Source organism: Myxocyprinus asiaticus, chromosome 30, assembly GCF_019703515.2.
Source record: "Myxocyprinus asiaticus isolate MX2 ecotype Aquarium Trade chromosome 30, UBuf_Myxa_2, whole genome shotgun sequence".
NCBI classification, from domain to species: domain Eukaryota; kingdom Metazoa; phylum Chordata; class Actinopteri; order Cypriniformes; family Catostomidae; genus Myxocyprinus; species Myxocyprinus asiaticus.
Window position 1 is genome coordinate 42,577,614 of NC_059373.1, and position 20,872 is coordinate 42,598,485.

Consider the following 20,872-nt stretch of genomic DNA (forward strand, 5'->3'; position numbering starts at 1 on the left):
TTATCAATTGAGTTAGGTTATTTCTACACGTACAACATGTGCACAAAGATGTATATTTATATACACAATTTTCAGTGGTCAAATATGTATTCCATTTACACAATTTTGTGTTACAAGGAATGATCATTAATACACAATTTAATGCCTTTAGCAAAGGTGAAACTGGTCAATGCAAATAGCTTACATGTATATACAAATGAACAATATACGGTCTAACAAAACAAAAACAAAAACATCAGATTGACAGTCTTATGAATCCAAAACAGATACAAAAAAATAAGAACAATCCTGAGGCCTGCTCCTGTTTCTGTACAAATTTTGTACTATTAAGTTTAAAAGAACCTCTGTCAAAACTTAACCACATAAATTAAGTCTATTTGGAATAGAAAATAGAATTAACTTTCTTAGATTGCAATTCAAGCTCTATACACACACACACACACACACACACACACACACACAGTACTTGCAGTTTTACAACTTGTGACTAGAACCTCAGAATTCAGTTCAGCTGAGATGTCTTGTGCCTGTGTAGTTTGAGCGCACTAGTGTTCATTGGGTTTCTCAGTGCTGCTGGGTGGTGTTGGGGGAAAGAAGGCCGCCTCCAATCTTTCAGAATGCTTCTGTTGAGCCTCTTTCTGGGAATAAAGAGACAAATGAAAAATGAATTATTGACACTGCAGAAGCAAACAAGAAAACAAAAAAGAATCTGGATCTCAATCCAAGTGAATGTTGGACTCAAATACTGTGGACAATAGTTGTTAAATTCAGCCATTTTGAGTACATCTTATTACAGTCTACAGTAGTGGTGTCACGAAACCAAAATTTGAGTTGTCGGTACCAAATACCAGTAGAATTTCACAGTTCTTGATGCTAATTTCGATACCAAATAAAAAAATAGGTAATATACCTTTAGCCTATTAAAATGTTACATTTAAAAGTAAATAAATTAAAACAAATGCATGTTTCCTTCAAGTCTTTCTCAATGTTGCTTCAAGTTTTTAAGTAGGATCCTATGAAATCAGTTTTATTTTCTAAATTCTATTTTATTTTTTCCCAAATTCCACGTTTTCAATTTTTCACTGAATTCCATGTTTAAAGTTTAATTCAGTTTCATCATTAAACTGTTTAATCATATGGATCCAAACTTCAATCAACAGAAAAACAGAACAATTACTTGTCAACATACCATTGCAATTTTTTTTTTTTTTATTAAATGAAGTGCTTTAGTAAAGATCCTCTCAACATAATCTAAAACACAACATATGATTTTTGTCAAATAAATTGCTGCACAACAGAGAATCACTTTATAAATGAAAACATTGCTGGAAACTTCTATTCAGCACAACAGCACTCTTGCTTGTGATATGTAGAATCAGCATAATAATAATGATAATACTAGTATTATATTTCTGTCGCAATTTCTTAAATTTCAAGTGTCAAGCTTTTATTTTGAAACAAACTTTTATTTTGACGTGAAGGCGTTTCCGGTCCTGTGTTTATGATGGAATTTTTCACACTTCTAGATTAGACATTGGTTAAATGACTCAGTATGATTATTGAAGCACAAAATGCTGCAATTTAATTGTATAAATATACAGTATGCAGGCGCTGCGCGCATCAGTGTATGTACGCACTTTTCTGTCATCTACTACAGCAAGCACAGTGCGACACTCATAAAATGTGGTGTTTTCAGTATTTGAGCAGCTCCACACATTCACTTTGCAGCACAAAGTACATGTAGACTTTAATAGTCACTATGAATAACACCATTTTAATTTGATTAATTGTCCATTTCAGTTTAAAAGGAGTCACAGAGCATGTGTAAGCAGCCGTCTGTCATGCCAGGACCGAACTGAGTCGGTACTGCAGAAATACTGGTATTGTTACATTTTTTTAAATTTAGTGTTGACATGGCACCGAAGTACCAGTACTTTTAACAACATTAGTCTAGGCTACAGTCTACTACATGAACTGCAGGGACAGTGATTTTGATAGAGGTTAAGATGACACTCACCAGCATGGAGAGGTAGTCCACGTGTGTCTGAATGTTGTGTCTGTCATCTGAAGATACCTTCATAAAGTCTTTGAGCTGTGGGTTCTCATAACTCAACATGGTCTCTACAAACGGAGCCATCCAGTTCACACATGGTTCAACGGCCTCCCACTTCAACCCTGTGATGACGACAAGTTAATTTACATGTGTTTGAAAGCATGCATCTCTACACTGAGGCCATTCACAACTGATATGAATATTTATCTCGGGTGATCGGATCACAAGTGCTCATCTGAGACAGTCTGAATATCTATGAAGGACCTCTTTTAAACTGGACTTTTCTTTTCAAGCTTTACCAACCAGCAACCTTTATGACCCTTGTTTTACAGAAATTATTGCGGTAAGGCTTGATCACACAACACAACTTTTAAAATCTGAACAGATTATAAATATACACACAAACACTCTAGGCATCTGCCAGTTTCACATTTTTATATTGTGATAATTGCTGAAGCTTCAGTCGCGGTATACAGTATTATCACGTTACTGCATTGCACTACAAAACAGGTTAAAGATCAAATTTATTGTTGTTCTTAATGACAAGTTGTTGTTTTTTTTTTTAAACCAAATTGGCATTTAAGGTTAAACAATCACAAAGTAGTTTCAGGGTTGCTGCAGGGTTTCTAAAATCAAATTGAAGACTTTTTAAAACCTGAACAAATAAAATTAATACCTTGTGGCCATAGCAGATTCCTTATGCGCCAGAGAAACTAGCGCGCAGCCATTTTGAAAATGTTGTCTCGGAACTTCCGTTGTAGCGGTTCTCTATAGATATCTATGGTGTTGATGTCAAAGTATAATTAGCTAGCGAAGTGGATTTACAGGATATAGAGTTGTCAAAAGTCATCATGAGTATTTTAAAGTGTTCATGGGATGTCATAAAAACTGGAAACAGAGCAGGGAGATTTTAAGACAAGAGTACTTCATCCTACAAGATCCTACATTCAAGCTGTGGACGTACTGATGTGCTCATTAAACTCCAAGAGACAACACAAAGTCATTAAAAATATCTCTGTACGACACCTCTGACCATATTTTCGTGTCATTCATCCATCGTGTTATTGTGATAAGATGAAGATGAATAGATTTTTTGATCGTTAAACCGGGACGGGGGAGGGGTGCAACTATAAAAGTGTATGTTTTATTTTATATTCCGTTTACAACCATTTTAATCACATTTAAGCCTCTTAATATTGTAGGGTGACAAATTCATTTTAAAAAGTACAATTGTAATTTTCTTTAACGTTATGAACTTACATGTGTAATAATATGAACTGTCACTGTTGGAAATTTCATATTAACTACACATTAACATAAATTGTTGTAACCTAAAAAATAAGCAGAATTACACTTATAACAATTAAACGCTCGTATCATGAAAAAATTCAGTGTGTCATAGCTGTCTGAATGTGATCTGCCAGGTCCAATTTTACCTCCGCGGGTTTCAGAAACATTTAGAGTGACAGAAAAAAACACCTCACGAGCATTTTGATGTAGTAAAGGGGTGCTATAGACTCACACCATCAATACTGTCTGTGCTCCCACACATAATTTATTTTGATCGACTCTTCTCAGTAGCTTCAATACAAACAGGAAGTTCGATGACAAAATGCGGAAGAGTGGAGCGTGGAAAAGGGGCGGGGCTTAATAAGGTGAATAGCAGAACACAAACCCACACAATCTCAAAATAAATAATGTATCACAGATTCTTTTACTCAAACAGGCTGGGGCACACATTCAACAAGACCTTAACACTGAAAACAGGCTATCTGCCAGTTTCAAATATTTAAGACATGTTTTTACACGGTTTTAATGCGGTTTATTGTGCAACCAAAATACCCCCCCAAAAAACAAAACAAAAAAACAAAACAAACAAAAAACATTTGATACATAACGCAGGACTTTTAACAATAAACAAGCCCAAAACACACCGTGGACTCTTATTTTGAAATTTCCAATGTCTGTGCATCACTGCTTACATCTGCTCATTTAAACAGATAAGGGGAATAAAATATGCGCTCTTACAATAATCTACAACGTATAACAATATAAACACTTCTAACACATTGTCATTATTCATCAACAGTGCATCATCAGCGATCTCTTGTCATAAATGTCTGGTACTCACTGATTGCGGACTGCCCTGCAACCACTGGAAACAGTATCACGAGCTCCCCACATGCTTGGAACAAAGGCGCATCTTTTAAGGACACAGCGCACTCTCTTACTGAATTAAATCATATCCTTCTGAAGTTAAATAATCACATTAGGACATGTCGCAATTCCTGTCTTTCCGTTCCCCAATTTAAGACCTCTTTAAATAAAAATTAAGACTTTTGTTGTATTATTTAAGATATTTAAGACTTTTTATGACCTTAAATTTGAGAAAACTGAATTTAAGACAAATTTAAGGACCCGCGGGAACCCTGAGCTTAAAAAAAGAATCTTGAACATTTAAGAAACTAAATGAACATTTAAATAAATACACAAATAACAAAAATAAAACAAATATTTGAAAATAAATATTAAATCAAATGGTCATAGTCTTACCCTTTTAAAAGGGGGATAAAGAGTTGGAAGCTCTGCACCTTGTCATGCTTTTCGTCCATATTGGATTTATTTACATTCTCTCCATAAATATTACAATGAATGTGTATATACAGTATGTATATATATATTATAAAACATATTTGTCCTTACGACTGTAGAGGTAACTTGGGAAAGTCTACTTAGCACAAAAACCATGAAGACACTGTGCATTTGTTCCTCATATTTTCGTTTTGATGCCTTAATGCGAGGAAATTGCACATATGTGTCGCCACATGGTGTTTTGGAGAAAAACTTCAAGCATCTAAATAAACTTCAGATGATACATTTTCCACTGAGGTTAGCTGTTAGTAGATTTGCAAATCAGGACATGTTTCTTTAATAGATGATTTGAATGTCTTTCTTTTAAATCGCTGTCTTACAGCATGAGATATCAATCTTATAATTCGACTTAAACCATCTATTATGTTGTCCCTTATAAAGTCATAAAGTCCCTGGTAACTTTAAAACGTTTGTATGTCTTGGATTTAGCGAGTGTTATTTTGGTAACTGGTTGTAAATCTCTATTCGATGTTGCAAATGAAGCTACAGTGCATTTAGAAAAATCAAAACAATTTGACTAATGTGGTTACATTTATTGTTCAAGTGTTTAAATATGGAATATGTTGAGAGTTATAGCGCCATGAAGAGCTTGATGGTATTGAACACAACTGTCTTTAACTGTGTAGATGATTAAATCTTACCTGATACTTTCTGGACGACATCAGCTGACATGAAGTGACAAAAAGCAGCTGCTGCCAACACTCCATATTTATAGTCCAAAGAATTGATATCAAGAATGCACAAATCCATAAGCTGAGACAAAATAAAGACATCATTAAAGGTGGCATCAAAATGCAATCACAATAGACAGGTCAACTTTAGATGCACAGTATTTAACACAAAATCATGTTGTTTAGTGGCGTGGAAAGCCTGTGCACCTGTGTAATGTGAATGTAAGTTTCCTGAGAGAACTGTGGCACGAGTAGATTGGTGAAGTCGTACACTGATGCCATCTGAATGTACAGCTTCATCCAGGACACAACAGTCTCTGGACACAGATCCCAGTTTAATGCCTGTTGAGCACAGATATTTCAACACTGTTTAGCCTTATGATGATGTTCAATATGTATCTTGATACTTATTTATTTGCTCTGAAATGGCTTCATTAGCACTAATGTAACAATACTTAGTAATAAAAAGCACTATTTACTGACATAATTTTTTATAAAACATTTTTAATACATGGAGAAATCCATTCTGAACATTAAAGGAGTAGATCACCCACAAATGAAAATTGTCTCATTATTCACTTACCCTGATGCCATTCCAGATGTGTATGAATGTCTCTCTTCAGCAGAACACAAATGAAGATTTTTAGAAGTTATAGCTCTGTCAGGTCCTTATAATGCAAGTAAATGGGTGCCATCACTTTGAAGGTCCAAAAGTCACATTTAGGCAGCATAAAAGTAATCAATGCCACTTCAGTCAATCAATAAATGTCTTCTGAAATGAATCGATGTTTATGTAAGAAACAAGTTGATAATTAAAATGTTTTTTAACTTTAAATGGCGCTTCTGTCCAGGGCTCTGATGCCGTTTGAAATGGCCAAACTCTCGCTTGATGTTCATTCTTCTGTTGTAAATAAGCGGTACTTCCGAATTCTCGTGCGAACTCGCCGACGCGCTTGTGTCACGCAACAACTATGTGATGCGTCAACTGCTGGCAGAAAGCGATTTTTAAAAGTTAAAACGTTTTAATTATAGACTTGTTTCTTACATAAATGTATCGATTTGCTTCAGAAGACATTAACTGATCGACTGGAGTCACATGGATTACTTTTATGCTGCCTAAATGTGACTTTTGGACCATCAAATTGCTGGCACCCATTTAATTGCATTTTAGAAATCTAAAAGAAATCTATCTTCTTCTAAAAATCTTCATTTGTGTTCAGCTGAAGAGAGACAGTCACACATCTGAGATGGCATCAGGGTAAGTGAATGATGAGAGAATTTTTATTCAGCACCTTTGAGTGATGATGCAAATGTATTGATGACTGAGTTAAACTCTACTTGGCCCAATTCGATAGATCCTTTGACATGTAATCTGTTAGCCAATCAACTTGTGTACTCCTCTGTCTAACTTTAAAACAGCCTCAGTTGTTTACAGGTAGCTAGGTCTCGCTGTGGTGTGCTGGGGTTTCTCTCTGAAACCCTCATTCACCCCAGCACCACATGTCTAGATCTGCTTCACATGGATTGTATGATTCCCCACACATAAATATTTGATATATCGCCCAGCCCAAGACAAAATAGTGCGTATGTGTATTAAACTGCAGAACAGAAGAAGCTTCGTCGTCCACACCTTCACCATGATCAGCTCCATGTGAAGTATCTCCTCCTCCAAACACGCTCCATCAGTCACATAGGCCAGCTCTGTGATCTTAGGAGGATAGATTTCCTGCAAGAATAACAGAGCATTCGACCCAATGTCACAAAGAGACAATCTCTTTGTTGTTCTCCACAAATTCAAGAGCATTGCAGATATGACCCATATCAGACATGCTATACACCATACACCTGCATGACAGATGCAGGACAATTTGTTTGTGGTGTTATAAAGAGGGTTTGTGTACCTCTATTTTGGAGGCGATGAAAAGTGCAGTGATTCCTATTAGCTGCAGTCGATCTTTCTGCACGTCGTTCTGCGTCAACATAAATCTGTCGAAGAAGTCCTGCGCCAGGTAAAATGTCTGTCTGTGAAGTGTGTATGCCTCAGACACCTGAGAAGAGAGTCAAGCATGAGGTCACAACAAATGTATTTGTTTTAAGCCATTTCATGGGGTCTTTAAGTAAAAATCAAATGTAAAGAACAGACAATACGAATTTGTACCTCCATGAGCCAGTCGAGCACAACAGCTCTCATCTTAGGCTGCAGTGACGGGTGTCTGTGTAAGCAGCTCTTATTGTGTTGATACTTCATTTCTTTACTCAACATTTTCACCCAGACGTCCTCTGAGCTGCCCCAACTGCCCAAAGCACAAACACACACATCAAACAATATATCAACAATAAACAAGATACACAAAAGAGTGTTGTACGTTATTGGTACATGTCAGAGTGTTTATGCTTTGTAATGTGTTTATTTGCAGGACCACACCTGAGCATTGGCAGAGGAGACGGCCTTGTGTCTGGTGTTTGATCCGACCAATCAGAGAACTCCACAACTCTGTCCATCCCGTGCAGTACATCACGCCTCCATACATTCTGAACAGAACATATAATGAGATATGCACACTTATTAGGGCTGGGCGATTTGGCCAAAAATATTATCATGATATTATTTTTCATATCATTCGATATTGATATTTATCACAATATACATTCACATTTACACATTTTTTTGAATTTCCAAGTTGGCAGAAAAAATAAGAAAAAAAAAAAATTCACTCAACATAGTCTCTACAAAACTGCAATGGGGGCCCAGAGACAGCCGAAGCAGTGGGGTCTGAGGTCCAAAATACTAAAATATTTTATAGAGTTCATCGATCGAGTGCAGTTGGATATGAATGTTAAAAGATCATCTGTTAATTTTGAATCTTAATGACAGCAGTCCAGTATTTGTTTGAACATTTTTTACATTTAAATTATTTATTTTTATTTACATTCAGATACCCAAAAATGGGGGCATAGAAGCCCTTGTGACTGAGTAATGATACTGTATGGGGATTCAGGGGTATCCCCTGAGAGAAAATTTAGAAAATTTAAAAGTCTGAATGGACCGTTTTTATATTTTCATTAAAGTGAGAAAGACTAGGCTACCAAACTAGTAATTTTATTGTCCTTCCTTGTCATCTCATGCCAGAGATGATGACATCTGAATAATTTTCACAAAATTAGAACAGTAATCTATTTGTTTATCATTATTATTATTATTATTAAAGGCTCGTAACATGATGATTAATAAAGCTAAATTTAGAACGAAAAAACGTTATGGTCTAAAGGCGCTCTGAAACCACGTTAACATATGTGGCGCCTCATGTCTACTCACATGTGGGGAAAAGAGGCAACACATGCAGAGCGGGACAGAGCATAAATTAAGCGTGTTCGGTGCTAGAGAAAAATATTCAAGAATACAGTGCAGAAAGATCAGAGCTGGTGTACACAGCACTGCTGTTTTGTCATGCTGCTTACTAGAGACGATGAGAGGGTGCAACCGTCATCATGAAGTCTTTCGGTCTGGATGGAATGAATCCAAGGTCGGGACACAGACCGTTGTGACTGGAGCCTAATTTTGAGCCTAATCTAGCAAGGCAGCTACTGTTAGCAACTACACACAGTCTGAGAAAGACGAACTGATTGCGTTTTTAACGACACATACCTGATCGTCTAGATGTAGAACATAGGCTAAATATTGAAAATTACTCAAAAGCTTATCATTGATATAATGGATTTTTTTTTTATCGTGATAAATATTGAGATAATTTTATTGCCCAGCCCTAACACTTATTACACAGCTCTCTGGAATACTGGATTCTGATTGTTCAATGGCGCCACCTAAATGCTCATCTGGGTTTTTGAGCCAACGTTCCTACTTCTCGGATCACTGTGTGATCTCTACATGTAAGCTTATAAAATAATATCAACTCAAAGCAATGTTTCATGTGCATTTATTTATTTATTTGGCAAGTAATCTTGTAATAAGATACACAATGAGCAGTCAGACGTTCATTAATTACAAAATAAACACCAACAAAACGCAAACCGGAGGTTGATTTCAGCTGTTCAGTGATTTAATTCTTCTCACTTATTTGCATAATTTTAATGTAAATTAGACAGGGGAGTCACGTGACGGCATGAGAGGTTCGGACGTGTGAACGGCGAGCTCTGTGCACTTTTCTGGTTTTAATACTTTTTATGTCATAAACTGGTGAGATTCGATATACCCTGATCCTTAGCTGTTCTAGGAAGACAATATGTCAAAGAATTCAAAATCCTTGGGCTCTAGAGACATTAAAAGACACTTACGTGCTCAAGCTGACGCCCCCGAGCAGGCTTTAAACCCGGAAGCAGATCTGGCCGGGGAAGTGCAGGAAATTCGGCGAGAATTGTTGAACTTGTCGGCAATGCTGACGAAGGTCGTTGCTGACCTGGAGGATCTTGCTGTATTACGTCGATCGATCACTGCCATGGAGACGAAATTCACAGAGGTGGTTACAAGAGGGGGGGATGTTGAGAAACAGATCGATTATCTGGAGTCATCGGAGAGGGAATTATCTGCTAATCCGCTAGTGACCAAGGTGGATTTGGAGTGCATCTGAGAAAAGTTAGAGGATATGGAAAATCGTAGTTGGCAGAATAACGTCCGGATTGTTGGAATTCCTGAGGCCGAAGAAGGTTGGGATATGTTGAAATTCCTGGAAGGGCTCCTTCCAAGTCTGCTCGACATAACAGGCCATAAGCTGGAAATTGAGCGAGCTCACAGGGTTCCGGCTCGGCGATCCGCTTAGGGAGACAGGCCCCGATCAATTCTGGCCAAATTTCTGAGTTCATCCGATAAAGATCTCGTGTTACGTGAGGCGAGGAGTAAAGTAAGTCTTCTTGGAAGAACCACAGCATTTTCTTGTTCCCAGACTTTACGAATTCGACAAGAGAGAAACGTGATCGTTTCAAGGAATGCAAGAAACTCTTACGTCAATGGAAGGTCGCTTTTGCACTGATGTTCCTGGCCAAATTGAGAATAGATGCTAAGAATGGGCGTATAATATTTTTTATGTCCCCAAAAAGCGATGTCCTTCATAAAGTCAATGGACTGATTAAGTTATTTTGTGGTACTCACGTTGCAGCCAAGTGGACCGACTCAAAGAACATTCACTTGACTGTCTGAGGAAACTGAGCGCCTTTTTTGTTTCTTTTTGTGCTGGTTCTGCCTAGTGGCTGGAGTTTGTTTTGTGTAGTAACACTCCTTCGGGACAGTGTTGTGGATGATTCTGCACGCTCTTTGTGCTTATACCTCCTATTGGTTGGAGTTTTTCTTGCAAGACATTGGAGTGATTAGGTCATTTATTGCACTCATGTAACAGCCGAATAGGCCAGCTCACTGAACATTTGTTTGACTGTCCGAAGAAACTGAACAGCCTTTTTTTGTGTGTGTGTGTGTGTGTGTGTGTGCTTGTTCTGCTAGCGGCTGGAGTAAGTTTTGTAGAGGAAAACACCTTCGGATGAATCTAAATATTCTTTGTGTTTATTCCGCCTATTGGCTGGAGTTTGCTTTATAGATTATCTTCTGTTGTGTAACTCTGTCTCACAAAATTTGTATAGAAACACTGGACGTCATTTGGCGCTGTCGTGCGTGGGGTTAATGCGCACGTTTTCCTTTTTTCTGTTTGTTTGATTCGGGGGGAAGTTTGGGGTTTGATTGTTGCACTAATGTTGGAATGTGGTCTTTATAATTGTATTTTTGACACACAATCAATTTTTTCTAATATGTCAAAATGTCAGGGGCCTGGGTAGCTCAGTGGTAAAATACGCTGGCTACCACCCCTGGAGTTCACTAGTTCGAATCCCAGGGCATGCTGAGTGACTCCAGCCAGGCTTCCTAAGCAACCAAATTGGCCCGGTTGTTAGGGAGGGTAGAGTCACATGGGGTAACCTCCTCGTGGTCGCTATAATGTGGTTCATTCTCGGTGGGGCGCATGGTGAGTTGAGCGTGGACGCCGCGGTGGATGGTGTGAAGCCTCCACACGCGCTATGTCTCCGTGGCAACGCACTCAACAAGCCACGTGATAAGATGCGCGGGTTGGCGGTCTCAGACGCGGAGGCAACTGGGATTCGTCCTCCGCCACCCGGATTGAGGCGTATCACTACACGACCACGAGGACTTAAAAGCACATTGGGAATTGGGCATTCCAAATTAGGGAGAAAAGGGGAAAAATAAACAACATTAAATAAAAATAATATGTCAAAATGTCAAATGTTAATATGAGTGGACTGTCTCTCTCCACGTGGAATGTGAATGGGTTGGGGCACCCCATAAAAAGAAGCAAGGTTATTTCTCTTCTTAAATGTAAGAAATATGATATGATGTTTCTTCAAGAAACACATCTTTCCCTGCAGGAAGATGAAAAAACTAGGAAGATATGGGGTGGACATGTTTTCTTTAGTGCTGGCTCAATTAAGAGCAGGGGAGTCATTACACTGATAGGTAGGCATCTACAATTCAAATATCTCAAACAGATTAAAGAAAAATTAGGAAGAGTCTCTTGTTTTAGCAGAAATTCAGGGGCAAATCTAATTTTTGGCTAATATTTACGCAACTAACGTTGATGATCAGGGCTTTTTTATAGATCTTGAAGGGATGTTGCAAGTCGTGGGCACCCCTCATGATATAATATTTGGAGGAGACTTTAATCTTTGATGGACTCAGTCCTTGATCATAGTGAAGCAAAAGTGTGTAAGCCCCCTAGAGCAACATTGACACTTCACAGGATGTGTAAAAATCTTGGTCTTACAGATATTTGAAGACTTTTGAACCAATCTGGTAGGGACGATACATTTTTTTCATCAGTCCATAAGATTTATTCTAGAATAGATTTTTATTTTTATATCTAAGTCCCTCATTTCATCTGTTGTTGATTGCTTAATTGGAAACATTTTAGTCTCAGATCACGACCTGGTGAGGGAAATTGGCTATTCAGGGCAAGACAGTCATACTTTGAGTCGGGGGACAAAGCAGGAAAACTCTGGCTAGATATTAAAACAGAGAGATTCTTTTTCTACCATTCCCTCAGTGAAATCTGCTGGTTGTGAAATATTTACCTCAGCCATTGATATTAATAATGCTTTTAAAGAATTCTATCTTGATCTCTATAGTTCCATGTCTTCGTCTGCTGATGAAGATATTAGAAACTTTGTGGAACCATTAGAACTCCCTAAATTGACCAATGAGCAAAAAAATTATCTTGATTCTAAGATAAACTTGGAGGAGCTTGGCGAAGAAATTAAGGCCTTGCCTACAGGCAAGGTTCCAGGGCCAGATGGCTTTGCTGTTGAGTTTTTTAGATCTTATGCTACAGAATTGGCTCCACTTTTGCTAGAAGTTTATACAGAATCATTAAAGAATGGAACCATGACGCAAGCCCGGATCAGTCTGATTATTAAAAAGGACAAAGATCCAAGCGAGTGTAAGAGTTACCATCCAATTTCCCTGATCCAACTAGGTGTTAAAATATTGTCAAAATTTTGGCTAACCGATTAAGTAAAGTTATGACATCTATTATACATATAGATCAGGTGGGGTTTATTCGGGGCCGCAGCTCATCTGATAACATCAGGAGGCTAATTAATATCATGTGGTCAGTGGCGATTGAGCAGACTCCGGTCGTTGCCATCTCACTTGACGCTGAAAAAGCATTTGATATGGTAGAATGGGATTATCTTTTTAAGATTTTGGAAATATACAGGTTTGGGAATATGTTTATTGGATGGATTAGGTTGCTTTACAGACACCCGGTAGCACCAGAACAAACAAATTGATTAATTTCAGATAAATTTAATTTTACTCTGGATAGGGGCACCTGGCAGGGTTGCCCTCTATCCCCATTATTGTTCTGTCTTGCCCTGGAACCATTAGAAGCCACGATAAGAAAGGAGGATGATTTTCCAGGGGTGATGGTGGGAGGTGTGGCTCATAAGCTTTTGCTTTATGCAGATGATATTTTATTATTAATCTATGACCCTACTAGATCTATGCCTTGCCTCCACAGAATTATTAATTCCTTTTCTAAATTCTCGGGATACAGCGTTAATTGGTCTAAATCCGAAGCTTTGTCTCTGACAGCGTACTGCCCAGTAACAGCTTTTCAGCCGGGTGCCTTTCAGTGGCCCAAACAGGGCATTATGTATTTGGGTATTTTATTCCCAGCAAATTTGTGTGATTTAGTTAGAGTTCATTTTGACCCTTTAATAAAAAGGTTTTTGAGCGATGTGGGCAGGTGGGCTTCATTACATTTATCTATGATTGGGAAGGTTAATGTTATTAAAATGAATTGTATTCCAAAATTCAACTACCTGCTACAGTCTCTCCCTATATATTTTACATTTACATTTATGCATTTGGCAGATGCTTTTATCCAAAGCGACTTACAGTGCACTTATTACAGGGACAATCCCCCTGGAGCAACCTGGAGTTATGTTCCTTGTTCAAGGACACAATGGTGATGGCTGTGGGGATTGAACCAGCTACCTTCTGATTACCAGTTATGTGCTTTAGCCCACTACGCCACTACCATGCCACTACACCCTATAGATGTCCCCCTCTCTTATTTCAAGTAATTTGATAGCATAGCGAAGTCCTTCATTTGTAATGGTAAACGTCCCAGATTACATTTCAGTAAGATGCATAGGCCGATTGACGGTGGGTTAGGCCTAACCAAGATTTTGTTTTATTATTATGCATTCCATCTCAGACATTTGGTTCATTGGTCACTTTCACCTGAGAGCCCCTCCCTGGTTTTGTATTGAACAGGAAGTTCTTGCCCCTATTTCGCCATTGCAAAGCCTTTCTATCAAACTAACCAGAGAAGTTAAGTTACAAACCGTTATCTCGCATTTGCACTCAGTATAGACAAAAGTGTCCAGTGTTTAATTTATTTAAATGTTGCCTCGAGCATATGGCTGAACCCAAAATTATATATTAATAAGTCCCTTTTCTGCTGGTCAGAGTGGATTGTGAGGGGAGTTACTACACTCGGTGACCTATATGAGAGCAGCGTGTTGAGATCCTTTGAAAATTTGGTTCAACATTTTGGGATTCCCCGATCTCAGTTTTTTAGATATTTACAGCTGTGCCACCTGCTCTGTACTATTTTTGGAAGTAGCATACACCCCCCTAAAGCGGCAGACCCTCTGGGAGTGGTGATTACTGCTTTTGGAAAAGGTCATGAGGCATCAGTGTATTACTCCCTGCTAATTCAGAGTCTGGGGGATGGAGCTTTAACTTCCATCAAGAGATTATGGGAGAAAGATTTAAACCTGGTATTGGAGGAGGGAGTGTGGGCTAGGATTCTAAAAAAACGTCAAGTCTGCATCTAGAGATTCAAGGGTGCGCCTTATGCAATCAATTTCAATTGCAATTACAATTACATCAATTCTATTGGACCCCCTCTAGATTGTATAGGTAATGCCAATCAGAGGATGGAGACACAACCCATGTCTTTTGGTGGTGTGTTAAGATCCAAGAATTTTGGTTGAAGGTTCAGAGTTTTGTGTGTGATGTATTGGGCACTCAGGTTTCATTTTGCCCCAGACTCTGTATTTTGGGTGATCATCGATGTAGAGAACAGACACATAAAGAGTTGGGTCCTAACCAGTGTCATGATCACCAGATAGATAGTTTTAAGAGGATGGAGGTCGGCTGGATCGCCCGATTTCAGGAGTGGTGCTTGGAGATGGGGAGGGTGGCGGCTTTTGCAGAAGAGTCATCTAGATGACTGGGGAAATTGGACTCGTTTGTGGGGAAATGGGGCAGATATCTGGTGTTTCTGGAGTGTTCTCGGGGAGAGGCAATGGAGAGAGAGGTGTAGTTGTTAAAATGTGTGATTATTATATGTTTTTTTTTGTGTGTGTGTCTATAATCATGTATGACCACTGGGATGTTGTTGAGGGCCAGGGTGGGGTTGGGGATTGGGAGGGGTAATAGTGGAGGTTAAATATTGATTCTGTGTATATATGTTTTGTTTTACTGTGTTTAATATATGAATCAATAAAAAATTGTTAATCAGAAAAACCAGAACATGCATATTCACCTATTTATTCACCATATGTATTCAACTTTATCACTAAAATAGCATTGCATTATCAGCCCATGCATGCAATGTGTGTGTGTGACACAACAGAGCACCGTTTAATTCCTGAAGCGCACTGCGGATGCAGACTTCATATTTATTCATTAAATGCAGCCTTGAGATTTATGTCTTCAAGAGACTTTAAATTAAATGCAAGAGTCATATGGAAATGTATGACAGAAATTTATTCTAAGCAAAAACACAACATTCCCAGCAGAATTATCCGTTATTTTAGTGGATTACCTGTAGGCTATTAAAGGAGCTTCAGATGTTTGTGCCTCTCATCTCTGTTGATTTCAGACACACTGAAGAAGATCTTTGAAGTTGTCGTGATTGTGTATGTATCTGCTTTTTAAAATTTTTTGGTCAGATGGCTATTTCCATTTAAATCCGCTCGTAACCGGCAAAGTTTAAATTCTTGTTTTAGTGCAGCAGTTGATTGACAGGTGAGGGGTGGTGCTTCGCTGCTGTCGGGACACATTCAGGACATTTTAGCGTTTACACCTCACATGCAATGTGGTCACAAGTGTTTTTGACCACATTCATATGTGTTTTTTTGTGATCCGATCACAAAATGTTTTAGACCCCTTTAGACCTGTATTTAACATTAACCACATGTGATCGGATCACCCGAGACGCATATTAATACCAGGTGGAAACGGGGTCTTACACACAGCATCGGGTTTGGATCGCTCTTGTTGGATCGATGCCAGATCCGGTTAAAAACGTCAGTAACGGAGCTAATCCGATCTAGGTATCAGATCGAGTACATCCTTAATCACAAGTAATTTTCGTAATTTCAAAAACACATCATCTATGTTAGTCTGCTTGATAAAATACCAGCAGTCAAAATGCTGTAGTGTCCCGATATGGCAAGTGACAGTTCATCCCACCTACATCCACTTTATTATGTGTGTGAAATACCTGAGTGTCGCCTTTACACTTTTTGATTGATGTTTTCTTCCTGTTGTGCTGGAAAAAAAAAAAAAAAAGAATTTCATGCAATATAAAGAGGACTGATGTTTGAATGCACACAACATTACAGCATGCACACTGAACAGAAACAATGTATACCTCTTTCTTTACTCGTGTTATACAGTGTGTGCTCCCATTGTCAGATGATCTGGCTTGCTGGCGTCCACTTCATTAAAACACACCAGAAGAGAAGAGAGTTAGACAAGTTATGCTACATTTATGACCGAAATGTCCCCACAAGCCTAGTTACGTAGAGCAGCCGACAGTCCCCACCATACATTGTCTACTATTGACTTAACGAAAATGTTTAGGTTTGAAGTAAGGGACAGACAATATCTTAAGCTCAAGTCAATGGAAATTCCCCATCACGACAGAAAACCAGCTGTGTTCAGCTAACAGAGCTGTGTGTAATTACATTGATATAAACGTAATAATAACATTTATCTTACCTTTTTCTGGTCATGATCTTCTGTCGGATGTATGATCTTGTGTGTTCTGCCTTCTTTGATGGTCTATCATACAAATATTATCATATTTGAGCTTATGTTAGTTCAAGTTCCGGGAAAACAATAAACACCGCCAACATACTCGTGTGTAATAATAACATAAAATAAACGGCACTATTCTCCAGCCTTGAGGAATATCGTTACTTTACGGGTAAATAATGAATTTATAAGCGCAGTTTCATGTCTTTAAAAAAACATTTCATATGTTTAAAGCAAGCGCGCGCGCCAAATTGTCGGGCGGGCTCTCGAGTCACAAACACTAAATAAAGTATTATTCTACATGTTGCATTAAATGCACGTGCATAGCGAAATATGCATGCAATCCATGTAAATGCATGAAGACATAAGTGTTTTATAAGACATTTTTATGCTATTTACACATTCAGTCCTGTCCCTCCAAAACTTTAGCCTGTTAGCATTGCAACTTCTTATTTGCCATAAACAATCTGAATGAAAAGATATGTATTTTTACTCTGTTGGGGTTACTTGGTTAAATGCTATAAATTATGAAAAGATTACAGTGAATAATACATAAAGCTGGTTCAATAATGTTACAGCTGGACAGCAGGACTGCAGGCAAGTGCAATGATAAATATATATATATATATATATATATATATATATATAATTTGCAACAGTAATTGCATTAGACAGATGTTGAAGCATTGCCAAATTAAATGCATATATGTTAAACAAACAAAAATTAGCAGTATGATCAATGACATCGCAATGCTTACCTCTCGCGCCGGCGCCAACTGTTTATCAGCGCTGTCAGTGGTGCGCATGCGCATGAGTGTCTGTCCCCGCGCGCGATCATATGCCCTGTCTTTCCTGTTTGTTTACTTTCGTTATTTGACATAGTTTGTCTCAGGAACACAACGGTTATCTACATATTATTAGCTATTAAGTATAAAACTGCCATATTATTAATCCATGAATCTGATTAAATTAAAACATTAATTCCAAAGAAATTTTCAGACCCGCCTTGAGTGTGTAAAGCCGTTGGCTTCTATTTTTCGGTCCGAGAAAAATGCAAATATAAAGCCAAATGTATTTGTCGTGTGCTTAATGTGCTATAACCTTGTGCGTTTCGTTTCTTTTACATTGGGTTTCAATATTAACTTTCTAACTTATCACTTGCATTTCCTAAATGGGCGGAGCTCAAGTGTGAAGAGACTAATCAGAGACCGCGCTGCTGCAGCCACGTGCGTTTAGTGCAAGTGTAAACACACGTTTGCGGACTGATAGGCTGTGTCTCGTTTGGAAGGCTGCATGCTAGGTAGGATGCGTCCTTTGAAGGCTGCGGTATACCGAGCGTCCTCCTTTAAACAAGTCTCTTTTAAACGAGACGGCCTTCGTAGGACAAACGGAAATGGAACGTAAAATGGTTGCTATGACAGCACGCCACTCTTTAACAAGCGCGAGCGCTTTGAGTTAGAAGTGAATGTGTGAGGTACATTTTAGAAGAGTTATAATGATGTCAAGAGAAAAGAAAATAGATTTTACAGGTGTACTTTTAGTCTATAATACTTTATTTTAATTATATATTACTATAATTATACATATTATATACTCGACACCCATCTACTGAGGTACTTCAACTTGGGAATTAACATTACTTACTATTTATGGGCAAATTGGCCTCATTTTTTTTTTTAGACATTTCCGTTGAAGCAAAGAATTGTGGGTAATTCCCGCGAAAGAAGGTCGCATTAGATGGCTGCATTCGAAGTGTCCTACTGACTTTTCTGAAACGAGAAAGCCTCGACAACGTCTGCGGCCGACAAATGCGACCTCCGGAGGACGCAGCCTTCCAAACGAAACACAGCCATAGACACTCCACGGGTGTGTCTCAATCAGCTCCCTATGTCGTAAATCAGTAGTATATCGTGAATTCGGTCACTGGCAATGGTATTCATCCACTGAACATTGGGACACTTTTGACTCAATCACCCGCCACACGTTAACGAGCACGCGCATTTAAGGGCAGCTGTTATTAATCAGCACCATCCCTGTATGTCCTAAATGACACTACTGTTCATTTTCGTTGAAGATATTCAAACGTACAGTGTTATTATAACAGATAAATTGGATAAATAAATAAAAAAATATAAAAGTGTATTTTAAACCTTCTTTTAACAATTTAAATATTTTTGTTTCCCTTTCATTTTAATTATGGATAAAAGACATTAAGCAACATTTCTTTTAAAAAGAAAATAATTATTGGACTTCATAGTTTTACATCTAACGAATTGGGAGACTTCAGAAGACATGACGTTTCCGGTAGGGATCTTAAGGGAGATTACAATCCGAAGGGAACGTTTATGTTCAGTTGGAAGGGCACTTTAAACGGCACAGGAAATAAGTGTACATCGATTCATCACTTCACAGGAAGTGGAGAGAAAAATTTACTCACCAGTCATTGCGAACCAGTAGAGTACTGACGTAGTTTGTCTAAAATAAACTCTAAATCAAATAAACTAAAGGAGTTTGAGACGCTGTCGTTTAAATTCAGCATAATTTACCGCAGGTGTGCTTTCTGTGCGGTTGTGCACGAATACAAAGCTCACGAGATGCGCACATGACACACACATATTATAAAATAACAACATAAATTTTATTATTATTATTATTATTATTATTATTATTATTTATTAATCAGCAATAGTCATTTAACTTACGGGTTACAAGTCTAGCGAAATACAGGTGCATCTCAATAAATTAGAATGTCGTGGAAAAGTTCATTTATTTCAGTAATTCAACTCAAACTGTGAAACTCGTGTATTAAATAAATTCAGTGCACACAGACTGAAGTAGTTTAAGTCTTTGGTTCTTTTAATTGTGATGATTTTGGCTCACATTTAACAAAAACCCACCAATTCACTATCTCAAAAAATTAGAATATTTTGACATGCCAATCAGCTAATCAACTCAAAACACCTGCAAAGGTTTCCTGAGCCTTCAAAATGGTCTCTCAGTTTGGTTCACTAGGCTACACAATCATGGGGAAGACTGCTGATCTGACAGTTGTCCAGAAGACAATCATTGACACCCTTCACAAGGAGAGTAAGCCACAAACATTCATTGCCAAAAAAGCTGGCTGTTCACAGAGTGCTGTATCCAAGCATGTTAACAGAAAGTTGAGTGGAAGGAAAAAGTGTGGAAGAAAAAGATACAAAACCAACTGAGAGAACCGCAGCCTTATGATTGTCCAGCAAAATCGATTCAAGAATTTGGGTGAACTTCACAAGGAATGGACTGAGGCTGGGGTCAAGGCATCAAACACACACAGACGTGTCAAGGAATTTGGCTACAGTTGTCGTATTCCTCTTGTTAAGCCACTCCTGAACCACAGACAACGTCAGAGGCGTCTTACCTGGGCTAAGGAGAAGAAGAACTGGACTGTTGCCCAGTGTTCCAAAGTCCTCTTTTCAGATGAGAGCAAGTTTTGTATTTCATTTGGAAACCAAGGTCCTAGAGTCTGGAGGAAGGGTGGAGAAGCTCATAGCCCAAGTTGCTTGAAGTCCAGTGTTACGTTTCCACAGTCTGTGATGATTTGGGGTGCAATGTCATCTGCTGGTGTTGGTCCATTGTGTTTTTTGAAAACCAAATTCACTGCACCCGTTTACCAAGAAATGTTGGAGCACTTCATGCTTCCTTCTGCTGACCAGCTTTTTAAAGATGCTGATTTCATTTTCCAGCAGGATTTGGCACCTGCCCACACTGCCAAAAGCACCAAAAGTTGGTTAAATGACCATGGTGTTGGTGTGCTTGACTGGCCAGCAAACTCACCAGACCTGAACCCCATAGAGAATCTATGGGGTATTGTCAAGAGGAAAATGAGAAACAAGAGACCAAAAAATGCAGATGAGCTGAAGGCCACTGTCAAAGAAACCTGGGCTTCCA

General features: G+C 38.4%; 1 protein-coding gene across 1 annotated transcript; it reads right to left on the reverse strand.

The window, feature by feature from the left end:
* Positions 1 to 14: 14 nt before the first annotated feature.
* LOC127420728 (G1/S-specific cyclin-E2-like) lies at positions 15 to 17,840 on the reverse strand. The gene is made up of 12 exons (XM_051663237.1): positions 17,704 to 17,840; positions 16,910 to 16,972; positions 16,560 to 16,626; positions 16,410 to 16,457; positions 7,802 to 7,908; positions 7,535 to 7,670; positions 7,278 to 7,424; positions 7,007 to 7,102; positions 5,584 to 5,718; positions 5,347 to 5,458; positions 2,018 to 2,175; positions 15 to 638 (listed from the first exon to the last, which is right to left on the reverse strand). The coding sequence occupies exons 1-12, from the start codon at positions 17,823 to 17,825 to the stop codon at positions 546 to 548; spliced, it is 1,284 nt and encodes a 427-aa protein (XP_051519197.1). The 5' UTR covers positions 17,826 to 17,840; the 3' UTR covers positions 15 to 545.
* Positions 17,841 to 20,872: the final 3,032 nt, after the last annotated feature.

Coding starts and splice junctions, on each gene's coding strand:
- LOC127420728 (XM_051663237.1), bottom strand. CDS start 17,825: ATGTCAAATAACGAAAGTAAACAAACAGGAAAGACAGGGCATATGATC. Junction 5,719..7,006: donor TGGAGCTGATCATGGTGAAG/GTGTGGACGACG, acceptor TGTGCTCAACAG/GCATTAAACTGGGATCTGTG. Junction 5,459..5,583: donor CTTACATTCACATTACACAG/GTGCACAGGCTT, acceptor ATTTTGTCTCAG/CTTATGGATTTGTGCATTCT.